General features: G+C 44.6%; 1 protein-coding gene across 7 annotated transcripts in view; it reads right to left on the bottom strand.

Moving 5' to 3' along the window:
- STAB1 (stabilin 1) overlaps nucleotides 1-16,181 on the bottom strand; it is a 65,317-nt gene that overhangs the window by 29,837 nt on the left and 19,299 nt on the right. For all 7 annotated transcript variants that reach the window (XM_032120858.1, XM_032120862.1, XM_032120863.1 and 4 more), the window contains 19 exons: nucleotides 14,593-14,720; nucleotides 14,290-14,381; nucleotides 13,222-13,344; nucleotides 11,644-11,790; nucleotides 10,998-11,060; nucleotides 10,278-10,391; nucleotides 9,825-9,878; nucleotides 8,941-9,021; nucleotides 8,486-8,644; nucleotides 7,549-7,611; nucleotides 6,160-6,261; nucleotides 5,005-5,091; nucleotides 4,566-4,677; nucleotides 3,891-4,074; nucleotides 3,611-3,704; nucleotides 2,533-2,691; nucleotides 1,594-1,689; nucleotides 1,129-1,224; nucleotides 477-524 (listed from right to left, as the gene is read on the bottom strand). In XM_032120858.1, the coding sequence (XP_031976749.1) occupies nucleotides 477-524; nucleotides 1,129-1,224; nucleotides 1,594-1,689; nucleotides 2,533-2,691; nucleotides 3,611-3,704; nucleotides 3,891-4,074; nucleotides 4,566-4,677; nucleotides 5,005-5,091; nucleotides 6,160-6,261; nucleotides 7,549-7,611; nucleotides 8,486-8,644; nucleotides 8,941-9,021; nucleotides 9,825-9,878; nucleotides 10,278-10,391; nucleotides 10,998-11,060; nucleotides 11,644-11,790; nucleotides 13,222-13,344; nucleotides 14,290-14,381; nucleotides 14,593-14,720 (2,002 nt within the window). The remainder of the gene's footprint in view (nucleotides 1-476; nucleotides 525-1,128; nucleotides 1,225-1,593; nucleotides 1,690-2,532; nucleotides 2,692-3,610; nucleotides 3,705-3,890; nucleotides 4,075-4,565; nucleotides 4,678-5,004; nucleotides 5,092-6,159; nucleotides 6,262-7,548; nucleotides 7,612-8,485; nucleotides 8,645-8,940; nucleotides 9,022-9,824; nucleotides 9,879-10,277; nucleotides 10,392-10,997; nucleotides 11,061-11,643; nucleotides 11,791-13,221; nucleotides 13,345-14,289; nucleotides 14,382-14,592; nucleotides 14,721-16,181) is intronic.

The raw sequence follows: 16,181 nt of genomic DNA, 5'->3' as shown, positions 1-16,181 counted from the left end.
GCTGGCAAAAGCAATGTATGCAGCAGGCCAGGTGAGCTAAAGCTCATTTAGAGGCTGTCCATCATAGTGTGTTTCTACAGGCTTGCTGCAGTCTGTGGAGGGTCTCGCTTAATTCCCACACCAAAGACAGGGAAGCAGCAATGAGAAAAGGAACAAACACACAGTGTAATGTCCCAAAGGATGTTCTTCTGAAAAACAGTGTTATAATGCCACCCCTTCTTTCCCTTCTGTGTTGTTTTTTGATGGCCAGGAGTTACAGATGGTACAACCATGAAAATTAAGTGTAACACAGCCCCAGCTTCCTCCACTCATGACCCTCATTCTACCACAAACTCCACAGCTTTTCTACATGCCTGCTCTGGAGCCATTTCTACATTGCTTTGTTTTGTTTTCTCTGAAGATAAATGGAGTTGCATGTCCTTTAACAGACTCACTCACAGAACTTACATGAGTGGGTGTCCCATGGTTTCTCTTACCTTAACCCAGTTGTAGAAGCCTGCAAAGTGGGAATTCCTGGCCAGCTCCTTTCAAATAGAAACAACAGAAGAGTTACCTCTGCTGAGCACAGGGTACAGGGCTGGGGGACTCAGGGTGCAGGAAAGGAGCCCTTTGCAATATCAAATCTGCAAGGACGACTTAGACATTCTTCTCACTTCACAACCGTTACAGGCACCATGCATTGTGAGGAGAGATGGGCATTTCAAAAGCAAACTTCACCCATTAAAAAATATATATTCCCAAATAAACAAACTCTTTTCAACTAATTTGCAATAAGTTAATGTGTATCAGGGACAAAAGATTGAATCCAAAATGGCCTTTGATATTTCTAATGACAGAAAACAGGCCTGACAGCTCTGACCTGAAAAACTTTCTGAACAACAAAGAAAAGGTGACTTATTGCACAGGACAGGTGCTCCCTGCACAGGGGTGAAGCATCTTAGAAATTATGGTTTCACTGGCAGTAATTAGTCTTGGCATTGCTTCTGTCCCTGTGGCCTTGGAATACAATTGTGCTTCAGGCTGATGCTGGGAGAAGGAGTCAACTCAGGTAACAGAGAAAAGTAAAGTAAGAGCAGAGCCAGTTCTCTCCAGCCTCAAAAAGGCCTCAGACATTTGCCCTTCACTAACTTTTAGAATGTCCCCATAGCACGTCATGCCATCTCCGATGTAGCCTTCAGAGCAAACACAGGATCTCTCTCCTCCACCAAGGGGTACACATGTAGCCTGAAAATACAAGGAAAGGAAGGAGAAATTAGAGAGCAAACACATGTTATGTAGTGTTATACCTATCTCAGAATTGAATTCTGGCCTTCCAAGGGCTGGGCTAGAGTAGCACACACAAACACCTTCCACCTGCTGCCTTTATGGCACTGAGTGCTCCCCTCATGCAGCTGAGCCTAGGTGATTGCTTTGGTTGTGTGAACCCACAAAAATCAGAGGATCCATCTCTGGAGCACATCAGTGCAGGCCAGTAAGATGATATAACATAAACCCTTGTAATTCTCTCAATGCCATGGCTGCTGCAAAACCTGTCAGTAAGCAGGTGAACCTCCCCTGCCATGCCAGCCTTAGGACAGCTCTTTAGTTACTCACCAGGTCATGGCAGCCACCATTGTCCATGAGGCATGGGTTGATTGCATCACAGCTGTGGCCATCGCCAGCATAACCCCTCTTGCAGACACACTTGCTCTGCAAGAAAGAGACATTTCAGTTTTATAGACTTACCAGAGCATCCTCATTTACTATTCAAAAAAGGCCTAAGGCAGCAAAACTTATCCTTAATTTATTTTCCCAGGTTTTCTTCCTGGTCCCTCAAGACCTGGAAATGTGGAGTTGTTTCCTTAGCAGAGCATCATCCTCTATCACAGCACACAAGCTGCCTGGTTACTCAAAACATTGATCTCTCACGTTGCTTGGCTGTGGGAGTCACTTGAAGATGGTGGTTTCCTCCTTTATTTCCAGGTTTTTAGGGAATGACACAGACTTCATGAATGGCAGAAAGAGGAGAGGAGTTGATTTCAAAGCTTTCTGCTTTCAAGATAACTAGGAGAGCACTTGCATATCACACCTCACTAAGATCTGCTACAACTTTTGTACCTTTTTTTCAGCACACTGTGCAACTCTCTCCTGGCTCAGTGGGGAGAAGCAGCACCCTGACAAGTCCCCTCTCATGAGTGCCTTGCCTTCCTCTTATCTCAACATGCTTTACTCTGGGCCCAGCTCCCTGCACAGACTGTGTGAACAGGTGCACATGCTCTTCAATGCTGTGGTCTGGGGACAGGGGGATGCAGCAAGTGGTACCTTAGATCAAGCTGTATTGCTGCACAAGCCCCCGAGTCGAGTAGCAGTCCTGAACACACCAGTGCATCTCACACACAAATGCATGCTCATGCTGCAGCTGGTGTTTCTGGCTGTAGACAAGCAAGCTTGGCTGCTGGCCAGCTCAATTTTTATCCCTGGCAATCCAAGGCCACCTCAGAGCAGCTGAGGAAGTGTTAATTCTACCATCAGGCTGCTTAGCTTTGCTCATACCTGTCCAGGCCCGATGTAAACGCAGTCGGCGTTGAGGTGGCAGTTCCCTCTGCTCTCCAGCATGCAGTTGTCTATGGGCACACAGGCCTTCCCATCCCCAGTCCAGCCCACATTGCACTGGCAGGTGGCAGTGCCAGGTCCTGTACTGGTGCACAGGGCCTTCAGGAGAAGGGAGAGAGAAGGAATTACATTCAGCAGAAGGGAGAGAGTGCAAAGAAAATACAACAACAAATCTCCTTCCTCACACTGTGGGGAATTTCTGACTGACCAACTCTGATTCCAGCACTGGGGATGGGGGTGGAAGCATCTTCTCCAGGAGAGTAATGGAAAGCTTCATAATAAAGTGATTCTGGAAATATTTTGTTTTTTAAGAGAGGTAGACACTTGTGTCTAAGGTGGCTCAGAACTCACAGAGCATTCATTACCATTGTGTAAAGCTCTTCCATTACACAATAAGTATTCCCTGAAAAGGAGGACCACAATCTCCTGCCTGGACATGTGGGATGGAATTAATGATAGATGGCAGATCTCTCTCAGGAAAGACCTACTTTGTACCCAGTGCCATCCTATTCTCTTCTATATGGCCCAATGTCTTCCTCTGACTGAAGGGTCTAATTTATGATGAGGTCTGACCATTTGGCAGCAATTTCCAACATAAAGCACCACAGTCTTTAACCATGGATAATAATGTAGTGTTGATGGTTACTGGGAATGTGAGCTGGATCTCACAGTTAAGCTATAGCCTGAACATAACAACAGAGAAAGTAACACATGTTAGAAGAGCTTGAGGGGAATATAATTGCAAATGAAAAATTATCTGTACAGCTAATCTGTGTGACTGATAAAATATCTGGTGTGAATCAGCCAAACTTGGTGTTGACTTGGAGTGTTACATTTTGGCACCAATCCAAATGATCAACATCTTTACAATGACTGTGTCAAGCCACCTGTTATTCCACCACATCTGACAGACAGGAAAAATTAACACACAAAATCTGTAACAGTCCCAGGAGTCCTGGATCCATGCCCTGATTGAGAGGAGCTGCCTCTCCACACTTCACAGTCTGACCCCACTTACGTTCTGTGAACAACCTCCCCGTTCTGGCTGACTGCACAGGTCGATGGGCTGGCAGGAAAACCCATCCCCTTCGTATCCATCCATGCAGATGCACCTTAAAAGTACAAACACAAAAGGGACACAGGTAGAGCAGTCCCCCAGGCAAGCAAGATTGATTACTAGCAGGTTGGCTGAGTTACTCAAACAATCCTGTGCAACAAGTACGCAGACACACACACACAGAGCCACAGGGGTGGTTGTACAATGGCAGTGTGCCCCTGAATGTGCCACAAAGACTGACCTTGCTGTGTCGTTGAGGCTGCAGACAGCATGCTGGTGGCAGTACTGGGACAGCCCACTTGGGCCACAGTTCTTGGATGTCTTGTCACAGAATTTCCCAGTGTAGCCTTCCTTGCAGGACCAGGACTGACACACCCCCCCACTGCCAGGCCTGTTGTCACAGACACCATGGACACAGGCACAATCTGTCAAGGACATGCAGTAAGATCAGTAAGCACAAAAAGTCCAGAACACCACAGTTGTAGATTCCCAACTTTCTTTCAAAATCACTCATGACACCAAATGATCATCCCTTTTTTTTTTTTTTTTTTTTGACAGAGGGATGTCTGCTGAGAGACATCCATCACAAATCGAGCCTGGCCAGGGAACAGATCCTGTGACTGCCTGGATCCACATTTTCTATAGGCTGTAATTTAGGCTATTGAGCTCAAGGTCATTGTCAACTGTCTTTTGTTTCCTAACAGGACAGATCTAAATTAGGTTGATGTTTCCAAAACCCCCATCAACCACTGTCATATCAAACATGTCTTCTCCACTGTTGTTTGAAGGGACACACATGATGACATTTTTGTCACTCGTGATGCTGGTCTTGACAGAAGGGAATCCAACATACATGAATTTGCACCATTATCCTTGTTCTACATTTTTCCTTAGTCTCTCCATCAGAGTTACCAACCTTCATCACAGTTCTCGCCATGCTTGTTTGGGTTTGCACAGATGTGGCAGGCTGTGCCTTTGAAACCTTCAAAGCAGTGACAGTTGCCATTCCCTTGTATGCCATCGCTGCACTGGAAGGAAAACAAAAAGAAAACCAAAGTGGTTGAAACTCAGGGAAATGCCAAGGCCTTGATATCCATCAAAGGCACTTTGATACTCACAGTAACAAACAGGACTTTGAAGAGTGCTGGTAGTAATACAAGATCCCACACAGCCAGAGCTGTCCCCCACAGCCATGACCTGATTCACACTGAATGTATGCCACTCTCCCTGGATCTTCTGCTACCACTGCTGCAGCCTTGGAGCACAAACTCTGATTTGTACTTATCTACAGCTACGCTCTCAAACCACACTGATGCCACCGCTCCTTGCAGTGCAGAAGGTTCCTCCACACTTACATTTCCCCGGCCATAGCATGGACTGGAAAATCCCCCTGGGCATGGCATGCAGTCTGGACCAAAGAACCCTTTGCAGCATCCAGGTTTCTGAAAAAAAAGCAAAATTGGTAAGGTATGACGTGACTTAACAATATCAAATTTGCAACGATGACTTACACATTCTTCTCACTTCACAACCATTACAGGCACCATGTATTGTGAGGAGAGATGGGCACTTCAAACTTCACCCATTAAAAAAATATATTCCCAAATAAACAAACTCTTTTCAACTCATCTGCAATGAGTATCCTAGAGGAATCCTGTGCTCATAATTCTGAAATTCTGGTCTTTGTCTCTGCCATGGAGGGAAACAGAATGTTGCATTTGGCACCTAGGACCTCCTGCACTTAAATTATTTTTCAACAATGCCCCTCTTCCTGCTCATAGCCTGTTCTTCTCAGAACAAACCATCATTTTCTGCTTGTTCTGTGACTTCAACACACGGGGTCCATGTTTTTTATGAACTTTTAATTCTTTAATAGCACTGGCCCACTCACTCTTACTTTATCCTTGCCCAGGACTGCATTCCTGTGGAGGGATGGAGCAGTCCTGGATTGCAGGCCCTGTCATGACTGTCCAAAGGAAGAACAATCATAATACAAACAATCAGCAGTATTTAATGAAACAACCACAAATCATTCCATAGAGCTGGCACTGTGAGAGCTCAGGAGCTGCAGACAAACACGCGGTCCATAAATTCACTGACAGACCTTCCCGAACCATCTGACAATGGTTCATAAACAGGATGCAATCACTTCACAGCTTACAGCACTTTCCCTGTGCTCAGCTTCCTCTGGGAGAAATGCTAAATCTGGGACACTCCAGTTAACGCTGCACCATCATGGCTTCCTACAGCTTAGCTGGTCACAGCAGGGATGCCTTATTTTATTTATTTATTGCACTTAGGTTTAACTGAGCTGCTTTCTAACATTTGCAGCAGGTTGGTACCCTGTGTTCTCTCAACAGAAAAGCAGGCAGCTGGTTTATGTGATGGTCCTGGGGACAGCTTTCCTTTTGCTCCCATCCAGCCCTCTCAACTCAGAGCTCTTCTTGGTGAATGAGGAAAGGCAGAGCTGAGCTCCTTGCAGAGGGAATGTGCTCCTCCATCACACTCACCGTGACGGTTTGATTGCAGTACCTGGCGCACCCCTTCTTCAGGACATTCAGGCCTTGTGGATCATGGATGTAAACACATTCCTTTGGAGAGAGTGTTGGTTCCTGTACAAACAAAACAAGCCATCAGTACTGTAACCTTCCCCTTTGCTCTTTTGCAGCAGAGAGCAACTGTACCTATCTCTGAGCTGAGGAAGTTCACTGAGCAGCCAAGGTGAACTGCACACAGTTACGGCAGGCCTGGGATGAACCAAGGCACATGGTGGCCTCCTCTTACTCCCAAGAGTCCCCAAGTCTGAGCCAAGGTGCTGCCCTTTAGTTTTAATAATAGTATCTATGATAAGGGAGAGAGCAAGCACAGGGGGAGGAAGGGAGGGACAGGACCCAAGGGTGAGATAAGGGCTGCAGGCGGGAGAAAAAGAATAAGAAAGAGGGGAGGAAAGAGATAGGAGAGGGGAGAGAGTGGGGCATAGGGGAGTAAGGAGAGGGAGGGAGGGCAGGAAAAAGATGAAGGTGAGACAAAGAGAGGAACACATAGGAGAAAGGGTTGCAAATAACTTTGGAACAATGCTCAGTGACCTGTCTTGGAGTTGAGCACAGGTAGAACTGGGCCCCAGATGATTCTGACTTTGCCAGCCTCAATCAGAGAGGAAAATGAGCAACCAGTGATTTTGCAGAGCTCTACTTCAGACATCCGTGCTGAGACTGCATTAGCAAGTTCTCCTGGAAGTCAGATCTCTCAGAGGACACCCAAGAGTTTAAGGGTGGTGAGCACCTCTCTGGCTTTCACAAACAACATCTTGGGTCTGGCCTTCACATTGTGACTTCCTAGAACTTGCTGTTCTGCTAACCTCAGCATGGGATAACTCAAACAGCAGCACTCCACTCCCCCTTGCTCCACCTTCAGCTAGCTCCGCTCATCTCTGAATCAACAGGGAGCAGAGGCAAGGAACAAACTGTTTCTCACTCCCTGCAGTGCAGAAAGGTTGTTGTGATTCTCTGCCTGTGATATAGGCAGTACTGGATGGTACTAGTGGAATCAGGCTTGCTTCTGAGACTCTGGAGGAGCTGGCAAACCCTGCATGTGAGTAGGAAAGCTCTGCCTGAGGCAGAGCAGAAGTGCTAAAAGCTGCCAATCTACAATTTCATTCAGATCAGAATTTCTCACCATGGTCCACATTGATTCAGCAAGCAGACTTCAGACTAAGAGAGTGCACAGAGCAGTGAGTGGGCACCAGTCTGGGATCACAAGGCATGGATACATGCCCTCTAACAAGCCTCTCTACTGGCTGCCTTTCCTGCTCTCTATTTATTTGAAAGCGGCTGACTTAGAAACTGTCAGCATGTCTGTCATTATACAAAGAAATTACAGAAATAACTACAAATATTTACCATTTCCTTGCTTCCAGGTGGGCAAATGCTGTTGTTGAGAGTCTCACAGTCCACACAAGAGCCCTGTTAAGAAAAGAAGAGGCAAAAATATAATCTTCTCAAAGGAACCCCTTCCCCATGCCAAGAATGCTACAGAGCTACTGTTCCCAGTACATATATCCAAAACATCATGTGTATCTGAAATATTTAACTACTATTAGTTTCCACACTCTGAAATGTGCCAAGTTCATCATTTACATAAAATATCTCACGTGTCTCAAGGAGATGCTTGTACCTGCCTGAACACCTGCCTGGGGTCTGTCTGCACTCTCTGAGTCTCTCTGCCACTAGACCTGCTGCTAGGCTGGAAAGGATTTTGAGCATCCAAGCAGCAAGACTCACTGAGTCAGCAAGTTATGTGGACACGCTGGCCCCTTGTGTCTCTCCAAACCTCTTGCTATTCAGAGCCTCACCTTCTTTCTTCAGTAACCTACCAACGATCAAACTGGGGAGCAAGCACCTCAAATACTGTATGTGAAACAGTTCACGTGAGAATATTGCACAGCATTTGTAGCTCTGGCTACTGAATGCCTGCTTCCTGTCCAGGCTACAGGACACCAGCGCTCAAAGAGGTGGGAACAAAGCTCTGTCAGCCAAGTTAGCAACTCTAGTGGGAAGAAGATCATATGAGGGAAAAGGCAGATGTACTTTGGAATCAGAGGAAGGATGGGTGCACGGAAAGAACAACAACCTACCAGGAACATCTGCTGATTAGCAGGAAAGCAGTGCCAAGCACAAGCAGAAGAAACACTGACAGTGCTGCCAAAGTTCATACCAGGGGAAGTCTCAGACAGACCACATTTCCCAAATGCAGTTTACACAGCCTGCTTTTGGCCCTCCAGGTGAGTGTGGGGTACACAGCTGTGCTTGAGCATGAGAACGGGAGAAGCTGACTTACCATCACAATCTTATGTTGCTCTTCATTGCATCTGTGAGGCAAAATAGGAACGATTGAAGGAGGGATGAAGATGCCATCCAAAGTATGAATGATACCATTTGATGCCACAATGTCTCTCATGTTTAAGGGGATCCCTGATTCATCCATCAGAATTCTTCCCTGATGCAGAAACACAATTTTAGACCATTAGACAGGATCAACTACATAAAGCCAATGCAGGAAACAGATGGTTCACAACATCAAGGGCAACTACACGAATGGTCAGGCCTCTTAGTGGAGTCACAGATACGATAAGAAGCAAACCACTTCAACTATCTCTTTAAGTCCAGATTTTTAAGCAGAGGAGGAAGCAGAGATTGGGTGAAACCACATCGTTCAGAACAACACCAGACTTTCCCCAACACCAGACAGAACAACACCAGGGTTTGCTCCAAAGGGTTTTGATTCACGCTTACATCTGCACTAATGTTGATGGTCAGTATCTGGTTAGCCATTGTAACAATGTGTGGCATCATTATCAGTTGCTCTACAGTCACCTGAAACAAAAACACAAGGTACCATGAGAAAGCAGGGTCATTTCACTGCAGCTTACAGAATCCTTCCGTGATTCCTGCCACTTAAAAAACTTCTCAAGGGGACTTAACATTTACATTTCATGAAATACCTTAAAAACAAACAATGGGTCAGAGGGTAATCCAGGACTTTGTGTGAACTGTTTGCAGAACCACAAACACAGCAGTGCTGGTGGCAGCTGCCTTGGTTTTCATTCCTTGTTTAGGTAACTGCCCAGCACAGCTGAAATCAAGTCTCACTAACAGTGTCTCTTACTAATACAGCTGAAAGTAGGGTCAGACTAATAAGGGTTTTTCTAGGACATATTCAATAAACAATGAAAGTTCAGCCAGAAGCAAAATAAAGAACATATTTTGACTGAAAAAATAAGCTTAAAGGCAGAAAAAAATTGCAAACTGCAGCTTTTGTACTGAGAAACTTAATGATCTGAGTAGAGAGAAGTTCTGAGAACCAGGACAATTGTTATTTTTGTGTCCTGCAGCAAACTCGGCTGGACAATATTTTCATTGTAAAGGCCATCCAACTAGGGAACACCAACACTCCAGAAAATTCAGAGTTTCTTGATGGAGAGCACAGCTGTCCCTTTTGGCAAGCCCTTTCATGGTACACATTTTCTCCTCATCAGATCCTCATCACATCTCTGCTCCCCCAGGGGAAGTTCAGGAAGTAGCAACTAAAGTCATCAACACCGTGACCTCTATGCCAGACAAGAGAGTTGATAAGTTGTTGGTCTGAAGGAGGTCTGGAGTTAGAGCTGCTGCCTTACCGCTGCTGAAGTGTAGATGTGATGTTTCACCAGCTCCTGAAGCTTATTTATGCCCTAAGGAAAGAAGAGAGCATCAGAATCAGATACCCCTTCAATGCTCAGGAGTAAGAGATGGCAAGTACATTTTCTTCTAATCAATGACTGACAATGGCAATGCCTATAGCAGTGAATTCACTTGGTGAATAAGTTCCTCCATTTTCCCCTGCCCAAAGCTGGGGTGAGGAATGAAAGTCAAACACCAGATTTAAGCAATCTGGCTAACCACATTGCCCACTGCAGGTTCCAACCGCACCCACTTCTCTCCCAGAGCCTTACAGAAACAAACACATGGTTTAGCCATCCCCAGGAAGAACAGCTTTCAGCAACGACCAGATAAATTGCACAAAGTCATTCCAGCACGGCCCAGTGCAACTCAGTCAGCTCAGGATGTCTTACAGTGCTATGGGCTCTCACCTCTGTGAAAAGATAAATGAGCCTTCCATCTCTCAGCCTATCCACACCATCATTGCTGGGTACAAATACAGTGAAGGGGCCTGGTCCATCCAGTATTGCAGGCAGGCCACAGTTCTGCAAAAACAGTAGAAGATTTCATCATGGATCTAGCATGGGTTAGTGAGGGGGGTCCAGCAGGAAGTGAGAGGAAACATTAAACAATGCACTAAAGGCAGAGCAGTTGAAAAGCGAAGTGTGCAAGAGGCAACTGGACACCAAGGACAGGTGTGTGATATAACAGAGGCATAAGTGCCACAACACCACAGCTGGGACAATGAAGCCACTGGTGGGAATGCAGCAATAATGAGCAAGGGAGTCCTGGGCTGATGCTCCCTGCATGCTTTAAACACACAAGCACACACACAGAGACTAAAGTGTGGTCAAGAACTAAACATGCTTTGGAGAACAACTCTCCAGGGACAAGGGGAAGGGGACATGGGGAGGAAGATGGGAAAGAGGCATGTACCCTTGCTGCTTGTGCCAGATCCCCTATAGATGTGAAAACTCCAATCTTTTCCAATATATTTGCTTAGGTAAAATAAGAAAATAAGAAATTACACAGAATAAAACTTTCAGAATAAGCCAAATTACTGAGATGTTTTTAAATGCTATTCAAAATTCCCCCCAAATCAGCAGCAGGCTTTGTACAGCAGCTTCCTGGGCAGACACAAACTTGCTTACCTCCAGTATAGTTTCAAATCTACTGAAGATCTCCATTGAAGCAAGAATCTCACCAATGGTTTTCTGCAGGAAGATACAAAGAGGAAAAACATGGCTGGGGCTGAAGCAAGCTCTGAGCACATTCTGGGATGCCCAGCTTGTGGTTTGCATGTAAAAATCTACAGGAGGCCATCAACCTCAAAGAGATGGGCACAATCTAATGATTATTTGTTCTCATTTAAAATATTTTTAACACAAAGACAACCTTTTGATTATAATTTCAAGATGCAGTACAGACCAATTAAAGAAAATCTTCATTTGATTTTTATGTGAAAAATACTCTTCAATACTTGTCCTGTAAGATACATATTCTGTAAGATACAACTGAAGAAGAGCTCATTTGCTGTGCTTTTATTCATGAAAGTAGAATTCTCTACTCATCCAAACACTGTAAAAGCATAATTGCAAGATTTTTATCTGGCTTATGCAATACCATTAGCTACTTTTAATGGTATTTTAATAGTACCTAACAGGCCTTATCAGAGCTGAAAACAAATAGCCTTTTCCCTTTAAAAAAAGCCTCACTGATTTGGAGGACTAATTGATTTTTTTTAAAGTGTTTATTCTGCTGTCCCATAAAAGAGAAGAAACATGAATGCTTTTGTACCTGTGAGTTTCTGAGGTTGTCAGTGCTGGTTTTTTTCCTGAGGCTGTTGACAATATGTATGATGCCATTGGCTGCTGGGAGGTTTGATTGCAAGATGTTGTACAGTTCCCCTGGCAGGTCTTGGTACCGGAAAGATTTGATGTATGTCTGGGTAATAATAATCATAATAGGTTATTTCCTTGTGGTACATCTGTGTTACCATGATAGAACTATAAATCAGTGCTTCCTGCCTATGGATCAGCAAGGGGAAGGCACAGCCAGAGTTACTCACGAAAAAGTAAATTTAAGAGATGGCCTGGGTATAAGACAAGCACCCCATTCTACTTGAGTTTGGGTGATACTTTGATCCTGAGTGGTACTTTTAAGTCTTATTACAGAAAAAACAAGACCTCACCTGGGACACCCTGCTCCAGAATTAAGTTTGACTGTGAGCAATGCTTGATCACAGCTCTGGATCACAAAAGGATGCCCTGACCACCACATAAATGATTTGGAGGCAATCCTGGAACTACAGCTTTGAACACAGCTTTTATGGACTGATTATGCCTACAAGAAGTCTTCACAACAAAGCCAAAGCAGTCAGGCTCACTGAATCACAAGGTATGGATCCATGCACTGAAGCCTGCTGTGTGGGGGTGTCCCAAGGTTAACCTACAAACTAAGCATCCAAGTCTTGGTGCTGCAGCCATGATTCAAGTTCAGGCAAGCACAGCTTTCCTGCGCTTTTCATTTTACCATGTGCATTTTGAATTGTTCCTCCCTGCCCTAAACTTCAGTTCACATCACTGAGAGTTCTGTCTGAAACAAAGGAAGGGGAGGGCAGACTTCCCAGATCAAAAGACTCCTGAGTAAACAAACAGGAAAGAATTTTAAAAGGAGCACTGACACACTCAGTTCGGATTCCCCTGCTCCCAATAGTGCTTTGTCCTTTTGATGTATTATGACCCAGACCTCAAGGCCAAGGCTGGATCCTCAGAGAGGAAACACAGGGCTCTCCCCCTTGGCCACCTGTGAGCATGCAGGAAAGGTGCAGGATGGAGAGAGAGCAGTGTATACAGGAAAATGTGAGTCAATTGGGAAAGGAAGAAAAGAGCCTTCCTTATCAGAACACGACAGGGAAAAATTTTTTGCTAGGAGGACTAAGGAAAATAAAATAGAAAGAGGGGAAAAGAGAAACTAGAAGAGGAAATAATTCAGCATGTGGCTGTGTCCAAGCACACAAACTACACAGGAGCATGCAGTCTGAAGAGAGACTTTGTTGCCTCGTCCATGTCAGCCACATGGACATTGTAGCCACTGATGCTGTAGGGAAAAGGTCTCTTCTCCAGAACACAGGGCATATAGAGAGCATAGAAACACCATTCACATGTCATATTCTTGGTTGTCTGTGAGACAGGAGGTGTGGTTGCTTGGGGTGTCTGGTCTTAAACCACCTTGCTTTAGACTGCACAAAGAAACTTGCTGTTTTGATCATAGAAAAAAGGTTTTCTGGTGAAGAAAGCCAATCAAGGAAACCGTGCTCAGGCTCCAGTCTGTCCTATGTGAAAACAGTGACTCAGGCCTTCAGGGGACTCCTACCTGGCTAGTGAATGTCAGCTGATGTCCTGACAAGGTCCACATAGTCTTGGCTTTTATCATGTCTTCTATCAAATGCAGACCAGGAACAACGTGCATTCTGCACAGCTGCTCAGCAGTGGTGTCCTTTGGGGAGGAAAGCCCACATAAAAAAGATAAATGACACATTCTTTCGAAAAGTTAATTTACAGAACACTTTCTCCCAGCTAACACACACAGAGGAATTCTTAACATACAAGAGCTCTCCTCTTCATTTTGATTCACTGAAGGAGCACTCTGGCAAGACTCTTCCTTATGTTTGTGTACACATTCAAAGAGGGAGACTGATTAACCTGCAGGTGACTTTAGAGGAATCCCCTGGACAGAAATCCATTGGACTTGGACAATTTAAAAATCATCCTTGTACGCTCCAGATTATAAAATATGCTGAAGCTCCCCAAACACAATCTTTGCCTATGCTGGACCATGTAGGTGGTTTAGTCTGCTGAAATTACACTTAGTTTTTTCCTTTCTTCTCTAGGTTTACCACCATTCATGTTTTTTAGAACAATCCTCTGTCAATACTGATTTCGGTGGAACTCATCCTTGGGGGAACAGGCCAACTAGGTAATTTGGGGGCCTCTCCTGATATATTTTCTATGGATCCAGAAGTTACTATTTTTTACCACTGGTCAAAATTCCAATACTTTGGCATAATACTTGGCCCCTTTTGAAAATCACACCCTCAGGTAATAAAAAGCCATTTAAAGTTTTAAGAATAGTCATACATGAGAGGTTTGAGCTTTGAAAGAAGAATGGCCAGAAAGTCTTACGCTTCCTGACATTAAAAACAAACAAAAAACAACTGAAGTATTGAAGAAAGAAATAGAGGTCTTCAAAATAATGTGAGGGATGTAACATCCTCTAAAAGACTGCCACTTAACCAGACAATGAAAAGTATTCCCAAGAGATGATTTCTATAAATAGTGCCTGCCAAAGTTCATCTCTTGTGTCAATCAGCTTATAAAGGCTGCAGAGCTCAAGCAGGAAAGAACCTTAAGACAAAAATTTGCTAAAACCAAGAAAACTTACGTTGAATTCCATTCTATCGAGAATGGGAAGAAGGGATGGTACAAAGACTGTGAAGGGCCCATATTTAGTCAGCAACATTGAGCACCCAGAAGCTGTAAAAAGAGGAGCAGTGTGAAGCAGTTACACAGCAATGGTTTAACCACAGCAGTAATTATTCCTCTTGTTAGCTGCACTATTCAATCTACACATTATGAGCCTGGTGCAAGCAACAATTACTTGTTTACAAGGAAGCAGAGGGGGTTTGGCACTGCTACCCTGTCCCCAGTTTGCTCCATCCCCCAAGCAAAATAAAAAAGCATTTACCAAACATTTTCTTGGCGACGTTTAGTTTCCTAGTAAATCTTCCTCGCAAATTATGCTGATTTATCTCACCCAAGAGATCTTTATAGCAACTTCTCCCATCTCCAATCTCCCCTTCTTTACACACACAGCTATGAGACAAGGATGAAACATAACAAACCATTATAAACCAGTTTGCAAGATATTCAACAAATGCGAGTAGAACAACATGTCAGTATCTACACTTGGAAGACCAATGGCAGCTCTAAGAGCTTAGAATCATAGAATGGTTTGGATTGGAAGGGACACTAACCCTAACCCAAACTCCCCCTGCCATGGGCAGGGACACCTTCCACTAGACCAGTTTGCTCAGAGCCCCATCCAACCTGTTCTTGACCACTTCCAGGGATGCAGGTAAGGGCTGAGTAACTTCTGCCTAAACTGAGTGACAGGAAAAAAGATGCACATTTCTGCCAGGCAAACCAATTTGTATCTACCCAAAGAGAATGGAGACGCTTTCTCAGATACAAACAACATAAGGATTGTCTGCTCTAGAGTTCAGGATACAGATTGCCACAATATAATTATTCAGACCTTTCTAACTAGATATTCAGTCAGTTGTAGTCATTACAGCATCTGAAAATCTGAGGTAAGGCATTAAACCCACAGGCTAAGTGACAATCTATCAAACAGCTCCTATGTGACCCCTTGGCTTCAGTGAGAAGCCAGCCCAAGCACATCAGGTAGCTACAGTTCATCTGGGACTGACTAAGGGGCCCAGAGAAGTTAATGACTTTTCCAGAAAAGCTTATCTACATGTGAAAATCTCCGTCCTGGTTCACACGGATTTGTAGTCATCACTCAGACACTACCAAAGATGTTTTTTCCCGTTTGGGCTTTGTCCAAGTATCAGCTCTGCTCTTTCTGTTTCAGCCATGCAAAGACATGTGACAACGGGAGGAATTTGACATCACTCCAGCCTCAGAGGGCTTGGTGCCAGCTGCTGGGGAACAGATATGTAAGGCAGGGACGGCGCTGAACACTGTGTCCTGCACTGTGCTAACAGATCTTCAGAAAGGGAGGCCACTGTGTGTTTCAGTCCTGGCCTGGAGCACACAATGAGCAAGTGGGTGCTAATAGTTTTAGCAGCATTGGAGAAGGAAGGATCAAGGAGATGGGATTGCTCTTTCCCTCTTCAGTGTCTCAGAGAAGCTCTACCTTTTCTTGAAAACACATACAATTCTTGGTGAAGCTTTCTCTGGTGTTTGAGAGGCCATTATGCAAAAATGATCCTATATCCGGCCATATTTCCCATCTAAGTGGTACCAACTCGTAGGTGTTTTGCTTCAAAGGACTATGTGAGGTCCGGTGTTTCTTCACTCAACTTCTCCCTTCCCTGTCACTCTGCAACTCTAATTTATTTATTGCTTACAGGCCTGGCTGGGAGAAGAGACAAAGTCTTATCCCTCAGAAGCAAATGTATGCAAATGTGAGCAAACAAGTCACACACCTCCCTTTTAATGATTGATTATTAACTGATAATAACCTTCTATCACCACTTGTAGCTTGGGGAGCTACATCTCCAGTTCATATTACAGAAGACTCTGCCACCC

The sequence above is a fragment of the Corvus moneduloides genome, chromosome 11 (assembly GCF_009650955.1).
Source record: "Corvus moneduloides isolate bCorMon1 chromosome 11, bCorMon1.pri, whole genome shotgun sequence".
In the NCBI taxonomy this organism is placed as follows: domain Eukaryota; kingdom Metazoa; phylum Chordata; class Aves; order Passeriformes; family Corvidae; genus Corvus; species Corvus moneduloides.
This window is presented reverse-complemented; position numbering and strand designations above follow the sequence as displayed.